At 38.0% G+C, this 17,105-nt stretch overlaps 1 protein-coding gene across 1 annotated transcript in view; it reads right to left on the minus strand.

Moving 5' to 3' along the window:
• Positions 1-17,105, minus strand: part of NSD1 (nuclear receptor binding SET domain protein 1) — a 146,422-nt gene that overhangs the window by 9,800 nt on the left and 119,517 nt on the right. The window contains 6 exon segments of the mRNA XM_080803602.1: positions 1,979-2,120; positions 3,167-3,283; positions 4,662-4,931; positions 9,852-9,964; positions 13,334-13,539; positions 15,180-15,336. Of these exon segments, the coding sequence (XP_080659728.1) occupies positions 1,979-2,120; positions 3,167-3,283; positions 4,662-4,931; positions 9,852-9,964; positions 13,334-13,539; positions 15,180-15,336 (1,005 nt within the window).

Here is a 17,105-nt window from a genome sequence, read left to right on the forward strand (position 1 = left end):
ACCACCACCTTGCAAGCTTATTTAGACAATATGACATAATGCACACAGCAGTAATTTGTAAACTTTAAAAAAGAGATGTACAGATTTAAAGTACAAATTGTCCCCTTTCTCTCAAAAGTGCATCTTATCAAAACTAAGAGAGGAAATAAAACACACAACCATTCAAATTCAAAGCACATTAAGGAAGGCCTAACAAATACAATAATTTTATGTATGTATACAAAGAGATTAACTCTGGGTTGGGTAATGGTTCACCCACCATTAACGTGTGAAGTGACAATCATTTGGTCAAAATGATCAAATCTTAGATCTCCCATTGCAGACTGACCTTTCTTCCATCAATGAGATAAACTCATTTATATAGGTTTTTTTTTCATTATATAGTTTTAGATCTAATATTGGATTACTATAGATCACTTTTTACTTATTCAGCTAAGCAAATTATAAAGCAGCTGCCTTACATTTAGGGGTCCAAATGTACAAAAACTAGAATTATTCACGGCCTGGTGAGAGGTTCACATTGCAAGGAGCTTGCAGGAACTGAGACTGACCAAGGTAAGAGCAGGGTTCTGTCTCCCCTCTCACATTTACTGTGAAATTACTGAATGATAGATAATTCTACTCATACCACTCCTTTCTTATCAAGAATTTATGTGTATAGAGCGACTGGGTGGCTCAGTGGGTTAAAGCCTCTGCCTTCGGCTCAGGTCATGATCTCAGGGTCTTGGGATCGAGCCCTGCATCGGGCTCTCTGCTTGGCGGGGAGCCTGCTTCCTCCTCTCTCTCTGCCTACTTGTGACTCTATCTGTCAAATAAATAAATAAAATCTTAAAAAAAAAAGAATTTATGAGTATATAACTGAATTTTTATTAATTTAATGTGCTTATAATACAACTCAACCATATACCCAAATATAAGGTGGCAGGATACTAGACATAACCTGCTGCTTACTCACAATCCACTATGTAAATGTAACTGCACAAGGCATAAATCAGAAGGTATTGTTGTACATAAAGGAAAGACTCATACCATTTTAGAAAAGAGCCCAATATACAACAATCCTTGAGGTCTGTACTCATGGGGATGAAAGGGCGTTGGAGAAAAGATAAACAAGGAAAAAAAAAAGATAAACAAGGAGTATGACACTTGTGGTAGAAAGTATAACAGGTATTGAAGAGTCCATGAACATGAATGAGTAAAGACAGCAAGCTGAAAAGTTCTGATTCAGTCTGTCAAGACTGCAGCTCCACAGAACCCTGCATAGCACTAAGCATTCTGTCTCATTCCTCTCATCCCTGCCATGCAGACTGGAAGTCAAGTGAGGACAAGAACAAAGTCTGTGAATTCCCATACCATGCTACTTGAGATAAGTGAATATGGGAGAAGATAGAAGAAAAATTTATGGCTAGATGGTAGAGGAATCCATCGCCATGGACAAAGACTAAAGTTACAAGTACAAATATGTTGAAAGTAGTCAGGAGAGACAGAAGGACTGAAGTCTTGGGCCTGGATAACATTTGAGTAACTAATACATAGGACACACCCCCAGGATGGTTAGAGGTGCCAGACCCAAGAATCCAAGTAACACAGGTATTTAATACCATATACTTCACTAACATTTTTTAAAGGATTAAACAGGATAATATGCTTGGAATCGTGTCTGGCAGTGGTTCCAGGGGCTGAGGGGAGAGAAAATGGGGAATTAGTATTTAACGGGTAGAGTTTCATTTGGGGAAGAGGAAAGGTTATAGAGATGGATGGAGTGGACAGCTGCACAACAGTGGGAATGGATCTACTGCCACAAAACTGTACAATTTAAAAAAATGGTTAAATGATAAACCTTATGTTATATATATTCTGCCATACCATCATCACCACCAAAAATATTCCTTATTTCAGATTATAGGACATACGGGATTTTTCGATGATAAAACCTGAAATTCCTTTCTTAGCTCCAGAATCCTTAACTGATTCTTACCTGCTTTAATGTCACTCAGGGCAAAAAGACCAACACGGGTATCTCCATTCACAGACCATTTCTGTGTTTCACAGTTGGGCTGGCAGCAATGATTCATGAACCGAGCATAGTTTCCTTTGGGACCAGCATCAATGATCCGGTCCTAGAATTCCAAGAGATGATGCTCATTAGATGTTTCCTGTACTAGATTCTAACAAGCTAAAGCTCCTTTTGTAAAGTTTGACAGCCCCAGGAGTGGTTCTCAAAGTGCAGTCACTAATCCAGCACTAGCACCACATCTATTACTTGTTGGAAATACAAATTCTTGGGCTGCACTTCAGATATACTAAAGCAGAAACTCTGAGGTGGGGCCCAACAATCTGTGTTATAATAAGCCCACTAGATAATTCTGATATATGCTGAAGTTTGAGGACCAATGCCCTAGAAGTAGCAGATTGCCCTATCCTCTCAATTAGGTGGTCCTGAACCCTGGCTGCACATTAGAAATCAGCTAAGGCGTTTTTAACACTGACACTCAGACCCCATTCCAAATGAAGATCTGAACATCTAGAGGTGACGATCTCCTAAATTAAAGGGTTCAACTTAATAACTGTTCACAAAGATCCACACCAGGAAAGAATTCTGTTACAACAGCCAACAGAGGGGGCCGGGGACTGCTAATAGACTTTATCAGATATAAGGAAGAATGTCTGATACACAGAAAATAAACACATTAGGCTACTGGAATTAGGAATGAGTCCCATATATAATTCTAGGAACTAATGAAATGAAGCCATCAGCAAATTCCTGTGATTGAAAAGATGACTTGAGTTCAGAAGTTAAGTTCTACAATTTATTATGACCTTCTCAATGCACTAAATATTAACAAATCAGTTTCTCAATCTGTAAAATAAAAGGGTAGAAGAATGATTATTTACTTGGCTGGCTTCAGGATTTAATCTTATAGGAAAAATGCTAAAAGACCTAATACCCAACTTGTATCGGACAGTTCAAAAAGAATGCCAATAGCAGCTCTGTTGACTCTGGCAAGGGATGTATAGCCAGAAATGAGCAAATTTATCTACTCCAGAACCTTGACAAAGCAAACTCTATGAAGATGCTGTTTTGGCAGTGAACTACATGCCTACAAACACTATGGCTGGGACAGTATCAGTTTCCCAATCTTATAACGATGGAAGTAACACTTACTTTGTCCAGAGTAAGCATATAGAAATTAGTGATGTCATGTTCTTGGGCATAACGAATTCGAGCTCTGCACTCTTCTTCATCTATTAGCTCACCCACATACTCATTCACAAATTCACCCTAGAACAAGAAACAATTCTTAATGGCAAAAAACTCAACTTGTGTTCCCAGGTACACCTTATCTTTTAAAAAATTAATGGAAACAAATCTCCAAAGCAGTTCACGTACATATACCTAGTCACTTTAACAAAGGTTTATTCAAGAAACATAAATATGATGCTTCAATTATTTGACAATGAAAAATACCTCCCCACTCCTATCACTGTCACCAGTACAAAGACTGGGATACACTGGACATTAGAGATCAACCAACACCGAAGTAGGTAAACTACTCTATGACGTAGGGCTCCATTAAAATGGTGATATACATAGTCGATCCCTTTAAATGGCCCAAAACCTGAAAATCAGTTTCCATAAACTATGTTCCTTTTCCTTTGACTATGCCCTGCCTGCTGCCCTTCCACATTTTACACTACTGTCCTCGTGATTCAATGAGGTACAGTCATACTGGCTTTCCCTCAGGCTGTCTGCTTTGCCAGTAGTGCTTTCACACTCACCTAGCTTGAGCCAAAAACTTCTGATACTTCAATTCTCAACTTAAAACATTCTCTGAGTCAAAGCTAGTTTAGGCCCTTTACCATTTACTGTATGCCTCTAGAACCCTTAGCACTTCCACACTGGGTGACTACTTGATCAATGTCTCTCCCCCTTAGAATGTAAACTTTATGAAAGCATGGATTATGCCTCTCTTATTTATCACTGCATTTGTACCACAATGCCTGGCACACAGTAGATATATAACAGCTACTGAGCAAATAATAGAACAGCCAATATTCACATCCTTTTCTAGACACGAACGTCAGTAAAATTCTTCAGAAGGCATAACTAGAGTAAGGTTTATTTTATTGAAAGGTCAAAAAAGACTTATTCGACACAAAGACTATATAATATTCTCTATTGGAAACTTGCAGGTTTAAGTTTGAAGTTGAAGATGTTACTCCATTTTTATTAGAGAAGGCCTAATCCTCTTCTTCATTTTCCATGAACCAAAACTGATTTTCCCTTAGTAAAAACAGATTTTCTTTTACTATATGATTAACACCTCTGTATCACATACTCATTATCCCCTACCTCTTAACTACAAGTTCCAGGATTGTCACAAAAGAGCAAATAAAACCATGGTATTTCTACGAATTTCACTTTTTCATCCTCATACAACATGAACGTGATCAATACTAAGGACTTTAGAGGTAAAGGGAGACTATCCTCAAGCATCTAAACTCTAGGACACAGCAGGACCCAAGAATAATGTTAATCCTTACACTATGTTTTCTTTCCTCTAATGATCATTTTCTCATATTCATCAAGAATAATTACCCATATTAAGCAATTGTAAAGAAGAAAAAAAAATCTGGAAATTATGAAAAATTTTCTTCACCTTTTTAATATCTGTTTTTGTCCGGAGACCCCAGCCCCTCTGTAATGTGCGGAAAATTTCAACCTCTGGATACTGGCGCTTAGTGAAGCACTGGTTTTGGCAGCGTCCTCCAGCAGGACACACTGTGGGGTGGCACTCATAGAGCAGCATGCGATTGATGCACTCAGAGTCTATCCCACAGGGGTTATCATCAGTAGCTTTACAGTTGCAACGGGGAATTTCGGACAAGTCTGCAGTGAAGATCTGTACCCTGCCAATAGGACGGTTCACCTGCAGAAGAAACACATACTACAGAACATCAGACTACTCAACACAAGACAACTCAGGACCTATAAAAGGTAGACTTCTTTTCTTTGAAGTTGCATGCAACATTTTACATGACTTGGAACTTAGGATATTATTCACAACAGCTAAATGTGGTACAAGTAATGGAAAATTATTCAGCTTAAAAAGAAAGGAAATTCTCACATGTTACAACATGGACAGACCTGGAGGACATTACGTTATGTGAAATAAATCAGTGACAAAAAGACAAATACCGTATGTATATAAGGTACTTAGAGTAGTGAAAATCATAGAGGAAAAAGTAGAATGGTAGTTGCCAAGCAATGAGAGGAGGGGAGAAATGGAGAGTTAACGTTTAATGGGTACAGAGATTCAGTTTTACCAGATGAAAAGAGGTCTAGAGATGGATGATGGTAACAAATGCAAACATTACGAATGCATTTAATATCCCTGAATTTTATGTTTAAAAATGATTTACCTATGTTACTTTATCTATATTTCACTACAATAAAAAAAATTGGAGGAAAAAAGATTAAGTCTGACATAAAAGCTTACTTAATAAGCAAATTATGGATCCCACAAAATTTTTTTAAAAATCACTTTATGAATATCATAATTTCAAAGCTGGTAGGCCAAGTGAAGTATAAACTGGATTTCTGCTATTACCACATGGTGGTGCCATGTTAGTTGCTACACTAAAAAAAAATTCTTAATTGGCAAATGGTTGGCATGAAAATGTCTTTGGGTAACTGGGATTCCTCCTGTATGTGAAGAAATATTTTTAATATTTACTACCATAGTTTGAAATCTTTTAATAGACTATAGCAATGTCACTCGTATTTATTTAGTAGTGGTGCTAGTACTAAAAACTATAGTGAAAATCTGGTGATAAAACGTAGAGGTCAAACAGCCTCTGTAACACTGAAGGTGTTAGCATTTTCCAAATGCTAGCAACAATGCTGAAGGGAAAAAAAAAATTCCACAACACAAATGCTGATTTGTGCACTATGAGAATGAGTCTCCCCTATACGGTATTGGCGGCAACAGTCAAACCGTGCATCATCAAAAACCCATCCCATACATAAAAATTGGCTTTGCAGGAATTTTGTGATTCTGACAAATCATTTCACTTGCAAGATTAGTGTGAGAATAAGAAATAACATGTAAAAAGAAAAAGAAATACGTGTAAAAAGACTACAGAGTCTACCAGCCTCTTAAAACATGGCAGATAGGGGGCACCTGGGTGGCTCAGTGGGTTAAAGCCTCTGCCTTCGGCTCAGGTCGTGATCCCGGGGTCCTGGGATCGAGCCCCGCATCCGGCTCTCTGCTCAGCGGGGAGCCTGCTTCCTCCTCTCTCTCTACCTGCTTCTCTGCCTACTTGTGATCTCTGTCTGTCATATAAATAAATAAAATCTTTAAAAAAAAAACAAAAACATGGCAGATAGTATAATTTTCTTTCTTTTAATATCCATTTATTTGTCACCATAAAATATTCTAGATTATCACATCCATTCAATCTAAAATCACTATGACTGGGGCGCCTGGGTGGCTCAGTGGGTTAAAGCCTCTGCCTTAGGCTCGGGTCATGATCTCAGGGTCCTGGGATCGAGCCCCGCACCAGGCTCTCTGCTCAGCGGGGAGCTTCCTCTCTCTCTGCCTGCCTCTCTGCCTACTTGTGATCTCTCTCTCTGTCAAATAAATAAATAAAATCTTAAAAAATAATAATAATAAAATATGACTGGGGCACCTGGGTGGCTCAACTAAGCATCCAGCTCTTGATCTCAGGGTCATGAGTTCAAGCCTCGCATTGGGCTCAAAAATATAAAATAATATACAAAACAAAATGAAGGAGCGCTTGGGTGGCTCGGTTAAAGCCTCTGCCTTCAGCTCAGGTCACGATCCCAGAGTCCTGGGATAGAGCCCCACATCGGGCTCTCTGCTTATCGGGGAGCCTGCTTCCTCCTCTCTCTCTCTCTGCCTACTTGTGATCTCTGTCAATAAATAAATAAAATCTTTTAAAAACAAAAACAAAATGAAATCACCATGATTAACAAGTTTTTTCCATCCTATAAATTCCCAAAAGGTTTCATTTCTAACATTTTAGTTTTTGCCTCTTCTTTAACAATATTATAAAATCTCCAATCTGTCTGCAGAAGTATACTGTTCTCAAACCTGTTTTTGATAACACCTTACAAGGATGTAACTCTGCCAGATCTCTTCCCAGATACTTCAAAATACGGGCAAAAACTGTAGACTTCTTGAGGGTGCCTGGGTGGCTCAGATAGTTAAGGGTCTGCATTTGGTTCAGGTCATAATCCCAGAGTCCTGGAACTGAACCCCACTGGGCTCCCAGCTCAGCGGGGAGCCTGCTTCTGCTGCTTCCCCTGCTTGTGCTGTCTCACTCTCCCTGCCCTAATAAATAAATGAAATCGTTAAAAAAAAAAGCCACACACACAAAACCTGTAAACTTTCTGTTAATGGAGGAATACTCCTACCACATACAAATGTAAGTCACAACCCTGAGGAAAGCAAACTCTACGGGGACAGAAGGTAAGGACTGACTCAATCACCTCAGACTGCAGGTCCTACACACAGGGCATTAGAACACAGATACCTGTTTCAAGGTATCTTTACATGACCTCCCTCCCATAAAAGTTTCATTCTTCGCCTTTTCTTTCTATAAAAAGATATATTTCTATCATTCTTTCTTAACATCTGATCTAACCTGTTATTAATCCCAAATAAGTTTCTTGCCTAACATATAAACAAACAAACAAAACACATAGTTAAGAACATAGATACATAAGTACAGTTAAATGCTCACTCTAGATCAGGGATTAACAAACTTTTCCTACAAAAGGCCAGACAGTAAATAGTTTGGGTTCTGCAGGCTACAAATTTCTGGTGCGTGTAGCTCAATTCTATCATTGTAGCATAAAAGAAGCAAAATAAATAAGCATGGATGAATGTCAAAACTTCATTTATGGACACTAATATTTGAATTTCATGTAATCTTCATATCCCTGGAAATATTCTTCTCATTTTTATTTTTACCCCAACCACAGTAAGCCAGATTTGGTCCACAGACTATAGTTTGCTAACCCTTGTTCTAAAAGTTTTTCCTGGAAACGTTATTTGTTTGTTTTTAAAAAGGTGGGGAAGGGGTATGAAGAGGAAAGAAGTTGGCTTCCAAATTCTGTGATTTAGATCGATTCCAGGAAGCTGTTCTCTCAAGAGCTTCCTATGCTCGACGTGCTACTCTGAAATACCTCCCTTGCTGTTATCTGACACCTATTACTGTGAGAACCAGATTCTTTTCCCCTTTTTGAGGCCTAACTACACTTAGAACTCTGTGCACTATGTTATATCTCCATGCACAATAACTCCATTTAACTCTCAGTATACCACCATCATTTAGACCCAATTTTGAGTATATTTTCTTCAGCAGTTTTATCTATAAGGATGATTATTTTATGAATTTTATTCTTTCTTAGAGGTCTTCTGAAGATCAAAAAGAAAATTCACTTAAAAAAAAAGAAAGAAAGAAGGAAAGGAAAGGAAAAAAAACTCCCTCATTCTATCTTGCAACTACCAAAAACATCCACTAAACCCTTTTAAAAAATCTAAGCTACATTATGGAATTTTAGTGTTCTTAATTTCCTGTATCTAATTTTACTATTTCATCGTTATTCATAGTTACTAATTAGTGATTTCCACCTTTACCAAAAAAGACTAAACTAACAAGAAAACAGAAAAATAATGGTATCACCAAAGCTTATGCATGCAACAGTGAAACAGTGACACTTTAGTTTCTCTATTGCATTGCCCAAAGTATTAAATAACCTTTCCAGAAAGTATGAAAGATTAGAGATAACATCTTTATAGTATGCTTTTAGTAGGATTGCTTTATTGAGGAAATAAAAATCCAGGACACCTGCTTAAATTTGAATTTCAGATTTTTTTTTAAAGTTTTTTTAGTTTAAGTATGTCCCATGGAATACTTGGGATACACTTTTTCACATTAGACTCAAAGATGGTGGTGAAATTGATCTCTATGCGAAACCTCAGACTCTAAGACTTCAGAAACCCAAATATGGGTACACTAACAATGAATTTCTATTGAGGAAAAAGAAATATGGTATTCTTATTCAGGAATGACATCACCACAAATATTCTACAATAAAAACCTGGGCAGTCTCATGCTGTTAACAGAGCTAATAGTATTCCTTCATGTTTTCTGATGTTTGAACACTACAACTAACTTAAAACTCAGGTTTTTGAAAGAGAGGTTTTAGTAAATACTTACTAAAATGTCTGATAAATTTGTTCATTATTCCTGTATTTTTACTTCAGTAAATTATTCATAAAAATGATTTAAAACATTAAAAAATACAAAGGGCCCACTGGACCCAGATGATAAATGGTGATGACTCTTATTAGGCACATTAGGGGTTAGGTACACCTAACATGAATTCTCCTGACCTTGGGAAACCTAATCATACTGGTTACCTAAAATATCTTTAGTATCAGACATTACCAAGAAGACTTACCATGTGTATAGTCATACTATCTCAGGGCTACTTATCATTTTTTTTATCACGCTTCTTGAATCCCCTTCAAACTGTAAGATGTTGCTTGTGCAGAGACTCTAATCCAGTCCCTTCTATAAGAAGACTTTCCAAGGCAGCAGAAAAAGTTATCAACACACAACTGACTTTATATAAACTGTAGACAGTGTGTGAGGAATGGTGCTCTAGAACTTTTTCTTATCTTCTTTCAAGTTCACACCTCTACCTAGAGCAACTGTGCTTGTGCTTCCAATCCTCTTCATGAACAGAGCAGGAAGACAGCACTCTGTAACAGGGTCTCTCCTGAAGAACAGAGTCTCCTGCAGTCTTTTCTCACCTTTATATGTTTGTAAGGCGGCGGCTTCTTGTCATTCTTTCGGTCTTCCTGCAGCTGTCTTAGCTCTTTCTGGGCCTTTAACTCCTCAAACCTTGCTGCAGCTTCCTGAAGAGCTAAGAAAACACACAGCACAAGTCACTTAATCTTGGGTGGAGTAGTTTATTTTGCCTTTTTTCCCCTTTAAAGTTGGAAAAAAAAAATCCATGCTTTAGACAATAAAGTCAGCCAGCACTGGACTGCCTGGGAGGCTCAGTCAGTTAAGTGTCTGCCTCCAGCTCAGATCATGATCTCAGGGTCCTGGGATCAAGCCCTGCACTGGGCTCTTTGCTCAGCAGGGAGCCTGCTTCTCCCTCAACACCCTCCCCCAACTTGTGCTCGTTCTCTCTCTCTTTCTCTCAAAAAGAAAAAAAAAAAAAAATCAGCCAGCATTATATGGAAAACTAAGAAATACATATGACTGCTATTTTCAAGTTAATTTATAGTCTCCAGGGTATTCAGATATAGGATTAAGACAAAACACAATCTACTACTACATGGCACAATAAAGACTACCACCTTCAGAGGAAAATTTAAAACAAAAAGAAATCTAGCTAAATGATTTGAAAAAGCCCACAAATAACATTTCCTAACGACAATGAGACTGTATCTGCTCAGCTAAGTCACTGTAGTTCAGCAAGCCTAATTGTTTCCTCAGTTCTGAACTTTCTGTCTCTAGAAACATTCTGTCTTCTAGGTGCCAAGTAACATGCTGCATTCCTCTGGAAGAAATTCAAAGTTGAAGTTTCCCTCTCCTTCTTGCCTAATTCTCTAAAGAGCACCTGTTCTATTCCTCTCCTAAGATTCATTCTGTAAATATCAACTATTAGCTGTAATGATACACAGATCTTCATAGCTGATTTGTATTCAAGTCCTATACTTTCATATGCTTAAAAGACTATAATATCTTAGAAGTCCAACTGTAATATCTTAGAAGTCCAACAAAAGCTGTAATGATACACAGATCTTCATAGCTGATTTGTATTCAAGTCCTGTACTTTCATATGCTTAAAAGACTGTAATATCTTAGAAGTCCAACAAAATCTTAAGATTCTCATTCTTTCCCACTTATAACAAAATTTTCATTCATTCTTCTTTTCAAAAATTAATTACTTGTAGCCTAGATAAAAACTCTCAAAAGAACTCTAATTCTTCCCTCCTTTCCTCTCTGTAGCTTTCCCCATATTCTGTCAATTCTTTAAAGAAAACATCCCCTTTGGTCCATATCCCCTTTTCTCCATTTCCCTGCTAAACATCTAACAGAGCTTTTGTTGCCTGGAGTCCTCTAAATTTTTTGTTCGTTGTTTTTGTTTTTAAATTATCACTCCTTTCTTCATTCTATTATTCAGAATGTCCTGACTAGTCTGTCTACTTAATGTCTACTCAAGTACCCATCATCCTCTCCACTCCAGGGATACTTCACTGTGACAAGCTTTTCTCTGCCTGAACTACCAAAACAGTCACCTCACAGACATCCCTGGCCACAGCCTCTCATCTTCTACAGTTCCCAAACTCAAAGATTTCTAAAAACTCTGCTCTGACTATGTAACTTACCTACCACCTTTTCTGGCTAACAGCCCTGTGTTCCCCCAACCCCATCTTAAGCTATAACACATAGCTAGAGGTCATTCACTCAACATGTTAGATTTAATATATGTTTACCCATGTGCTGTTTTCTTGTTAACATTTTCATTTGTTTACTTCCTCACTGTCAGTGTAGGAGTGAAGAGTTAGGATTCTGGAGCCTGATTGCTAGAATTTGAAACTTTCCTCTTCACTTATTGGCCCTGGCACCTTGGGCAAGTAATTTAAATTTTATGTGCCTCAGCTTCCTCATCTGTAAGGTAAGAATAATGACATCTAACTTAAACTGTTGTCACAAGGACTTAAAGCAGAAAACTAAACAGGGCCTGGCAAACAACAAATGATAACGATTATTAAGGTTCACTCTTCAAAGTCACAAGGAAAAAAACCAACCCATGACTGCTTAACTCTGATCTCCAGCACAGTTAGGCTTCCTCTTGGTCTATTCCCATAGCATAACATGCACAGTTCTGCCACAACACGCAATGAGTAACATTTTGACTGCTTTCATCTGTATCCAATTCCCCCATAAAAACACGTATGTATTCCTTGAAGGCAGAGGCACCGAGCCAGCCTACGGTTGAGGCATAGAAAGAGCAGAATCCCAGAGCTTCAGCAGGATCAGACTTGTGGTATTCTCTACAACTCCACCTTCTGCCCCAGCCTCTGTGGTGGCCGGCTCTACACAGGGAAAGATACTGGTTAAGTGGTCCCTGACCATCCAAGACCACAAGACTCGAGAGCCAAGTTCCTGTAGTGTTAATACTAACAACCCCTATCTACACAGAAACCACATGGCCAACAGATGAGGACCTACTGAAATGACATTAGCAATAGAACCTTTGTGAAACTTGTCCCTACGGACATGATTCTCATTCCCCATCCAGGAAGTTTCACCTGCTTAGAATTTTCATTGAATCTTCACCTTATGATAAAGTTTCACCTGCTTAAAATCTTCACCTCACCATACAAAATCTATATACCTCAATGTCCAAATATATTCGAATAACAACAGATACCTACACTGCCTTTCAAAGGACAGCTAAAGGAAGAAGATAATTATCATTGATGGGATACCAACTATGTGCTCTGTTGGCTGATGCTTTTATTTACTCACTGAATTCTCAGAGCAACCTTACTCATTATGTAAGAGACTTAGGCTCATACTTGACTCAACTCCTTCTACCCCAAATATCCCCTGACTACTTTACTGTTAGGCCAGCTTAAAAAAATCTCTTTTGATTCAGAACATTTATACTTTGACTTTCACTATTTTATTTTGCTCTATAACTTCTCTATAACTTCCTTGGAACAAACACAACTCTACTAGAGATTCTGACTCTTGTCTAACAAACCACAGAGTTAAAGCTATAAAATAATTCCAAAGCTCCAGTACTTGGTAAGATGCGGAGAAAATACAGGGATGCCTGGGTGGCTCAGTTGGTTAAGCTTCTGCTTTCAGCTCAGGTCATGATCCTGGGGTCCTGAGATCGAGCCCCGATTCAGGCTCCTTGCTCAGCAGAGAGCCTGCTTCTCCCTTTGCCTGCCACTCCCCCTGCTTGTGCTCTCTCTCTCTCTCTCTTTGACAAATAAAAAAATAAACTCTTTGAAACAAAATAAAAAGATGTTGAGAAAACAGAACTGGTGAGAGAAAAACCTCCCTCAAGGAAATTCCTGCTATATAAAGGCGAGGCTAAAAAATAATTAATTATGTAGATCAACTTTCCTGTAAAATCCTGTAGCTGCCCCAAAGAGAAGAACACAACTGCTAATGGAACATATGTGAATTCTAAGACACAAGAGAATAGATACGTGGGCAACAGAGGTCTGTGTTGGCCTGCAAAACAAAAGGATAAAGTTACCTTTTTTATATGTCCCATCCACTCCTTTGCCCATCTTATCCTTGCTGCTCACATCCCCCTCCATATAGGGAAAGACTCGGGCCTGATGTGTCCACAGATAGTCATTAGACCCAAAGAAGAGCACAGGGAACTCGCCCACATCATGTCTCATCTTATCGATATTGGAAGGTACAGCTCGAGGATGGCAGATCTCAGCTGGCCACCACCTGCGAAAGGTGAAAATAAGGAAGGATACCTTTAAAAGACTCTAAGACACTAGGAAAATGACCTACCTCTTAGGACATGAATAAGGAATGGTCCAACCTAGTGCATTTTTACAATCTAACTAGTAATATGTGCTGAAAACCTGAATGGCCACCCTCACAGATGTGCTCACATATACACTTTTTAGACCCAGTTACTTTAAGGCAACTATACAGGAAATAATAATTTAACAGTAAATAATAATTATCTCATGTAAGATATAAACAAAGCTTTGACTATAATGTTCACTTAAGTATTATCTATAAGAATGAAAACCTGGAAACAATCTGAATGCTCAACATTTAGGGAATGATAAAGTTACTACAGAATATGATACAATGAAATACAATTCGGCCTTTTTTTTTTTTTTAATTGGAGATAGAGAAAGAGAGAGAGAGAGAGAGATCACAAGTAGGCAGAGCAGCAGGCAGAGACAGAGGTGGAAGCAGGCTCCTCTCTGAGCAGGGAGCCCGATGTGGAGCTTGATCCCAGGACCCTGAGATCATGATCTGAGTCGAAGGCAGAGGCTCAACCCATTGAGCCACCCAGGTGCCCCTCAATTTGGCCTTTAAAAAGGAAAAGTTTCATTAATTGTGAGGGGTATAGAAAAATGACGTCCCCCTCAAGAGACACCAAGAAATGCCTCTGAAAATAAAATAAAAAGCATGCAAATTTATGCTTTACATCCACTTTAGAAAGATAATTAGTTAGTTAAGCTGGAAACCCCTATTCCTAGAAAAACTGTGCATGTACACTAAGGAAGATTGACAAAATGTTCAGTCCAAAGAGGAGAATGGATAAAGGAACTGCACTATATTTTAAGACTATATCAAAAAGAAATGTAGAACAGCAAAGTATGAACTAGAGCACTGCATTACTACAAATCTTAGGAGCATAACAGTAAATGAGAAAAACAAGCTGCAGGAAAATACAGCAACAGTTTCTTTATGAAAAGGTCTACAACATGCAGAACAAAACATTATACATGTGGTAAACCATTACAGCAAGGCAAAGGAATAAAAAACACAAAATGCAGTATAGTGGTTACCTCTAGGGTGGGGAAAGACTAGATTCAGTAAAGAGTCATGGAGGGGGCCTCAAAAGTACCAGCAATATGATACTTCTTTAAATGGGAGGTACCATACACAGATGTTCCTTTCTAATCCTTTTAAATCATGCATATTATGATATTCTTTTATATATTCTATGTTCAATAAAAATAATTTTAAAAAGAAAAAGATACAAAACTGAGTATAAATATAAGGCCAATTATTTTGAGGGTACATGCATTGGTGTGTCTCCAAATAAATATGCCAAACTGTTAGCAATGTATCTTCCTTGTTATGGGTTTATTTTCATTAATGAATTTTCTACAGAGAGTATGTATTATTCCCATATTTACAAAACATAAAAATGAGGTCTTTTTCTTATAATGGAAAATTAATGGGCAGAGGTTGACCTTGCTTAATCAGAAAAATTGTTAAAAAAAGAGAAAAAAAAAAAGAAAGAAAAGAAAAAGAGTTAAGCACTGTATGTGGATCCAAAGAAACAGAAGATGGGATGGTAAAAGAAATCAGTGCCAGTCTCCTTCATGCGCACTCACCTGTATCGTCCAACTTTTACCCAGACAATTTCCCTGTAATGCGGCTTTTTGCCTGCCTTACAATCATTGCAATACCAGTTTCCTTCAGGGATATCAATGTTCAGGCACTCCCGATGAAAAGCAGCAGGGCAGGAATCACAGCACAAAAGGCTGCCTCCTGTGGGAATCAAAAAATCTGGCACTCAGAATCACAAGGCTGCACACAATGACCCAGCTGAAATGGCTTTTGCTCCTAACCAATTATTTATCTCCCAGCGAAGGGCTTAGTAATTTAATTAGTTATCCAGAAAGACTTTTCTTCAAGAGCACTTCGCCCCTCTCCAATATTCCTGTGAACCACAACCTTGAGGGTTTGTTATATTCACAGCAAATAAACATGAGATCCTACTGGCAAAATCAGGTTAGGGCAGTGGTCAGAAGTCAAGTTCCCAAAGTCAAATACGTGCATAATACACATTTCTTTCTCTTCACTAAAAGACAATACACTAAATTTTCCACAACATACAGTAAATAATCACATCTATCTGAAGACTAAACAAATGAATAAATGGCACAGTGATGTTTGACACTTAAGTCATCCCCATATGGTCACTTCCTTCCCCCTTTTTAAATTACTAACTCTTTAATCTTTTTTATGTTTTGCACTCTGATACCTATGGGCTCTTTTCAGATTATCATTTATGAATGCTCTAACCTAGCACATATATTAAAAGGACACTGTTACATTAAGGTATAATTATCAAAATGTTAGAATAAGAGATTATAGCTACATATATTTCTTTGTAATACAAAAGTAAGATCTAGCAATAACAATGATTGCAAGATATTTTAAGATTTTCAATGGTGACAAAAATTACAGGTACTAATGTGGTTTGTTTCCTAAACTTCAGTTAAAGTTCTCCCCTCTCCATGGAGGTTTTCAGACACCAGGATAATTAAATACATTGCAATGACAATGAATTTTCACTTGAAGATTTTTCAGAGTGACTCAATTTATATATCTGAAGCTGAAATCCATGGTTGCAGACTATAAAAAATTTCATATAAAGATGATTCATATTTAAGGAATATAATAAATACCCTATCATCTTATGCCAGAAATGAGCATGTTTCAAAGTCTTAGCAAAGTGTATGTCTACATCCATCTGGGTTTTACTGTGCCCATTTTGCCTCATAGTATCTTATAAAAAATTTAAAGTTTCGTGACCCTATCCTACCCATGCTAACTTTTTTCCTTTTCTCAATCATCTGCAGCAGCCTCTTAAAATAAGCTTTGGAGTTTATTTTCTTGGGGCCAGTACTGTGTGCCTACGACCCAACTCCTTTTCAGTTACAGAAGCTTTTCTCTTATCTCTGCTGTATACTGTAGCTTGGTTCAGTGATATTTGGAAAAAAGACTTTTGCTACAACAACTTTGAAGAACCTGAATAATCAATACATATAACCTGTACTCTCTGCTCTGAAACTCGCATTTAGCTATTCCTGGGCATTTTGTAGGATGAGTTGAACAATCTTAGCATGGGACGTAAGAATGATGCAAAGTCCATAATTTATCTGTCCCAGATAAATTATCTAGAATATCTAGAACATCTCCTATTTACGCTTAGTTATTGCAGCTGAGTCACAATCTAATTAACAGTATAGTCTGCAAGCTACATGGACTTGGTAGAAAAATCTTCCTTTTCCTAAGTTGGCTTTTTTATACACTAGAAATATTTCATGTACAAAAAGGCCTTTGCACTAGGCCTTAAAAGGAGGTTATACAGCATGAAAAGAAATCTGCGCATAAGAATACCCACTGAAGGGGCACCTGGGTGGCTCAGTGGGTTAAGCCTCTGCCTTTGGCTCGGGTCATGATCCCAGGGTCCTGGGATCGAGCCCCATATCGGGCTCTCTGCTCAGCAGGGAGCCTGCTTCCCCCTCTCT

This window comes from Martes martes (genome assembly GCF_963455335.1).
Source record: "Martes martes genome assembly, chromosome: 5".
Lineage (NCBI taxonomy): Eukaryota > Metazoa > Chordata > Mammalia > Carnivora > Mustelidae > Martes > Martes martes.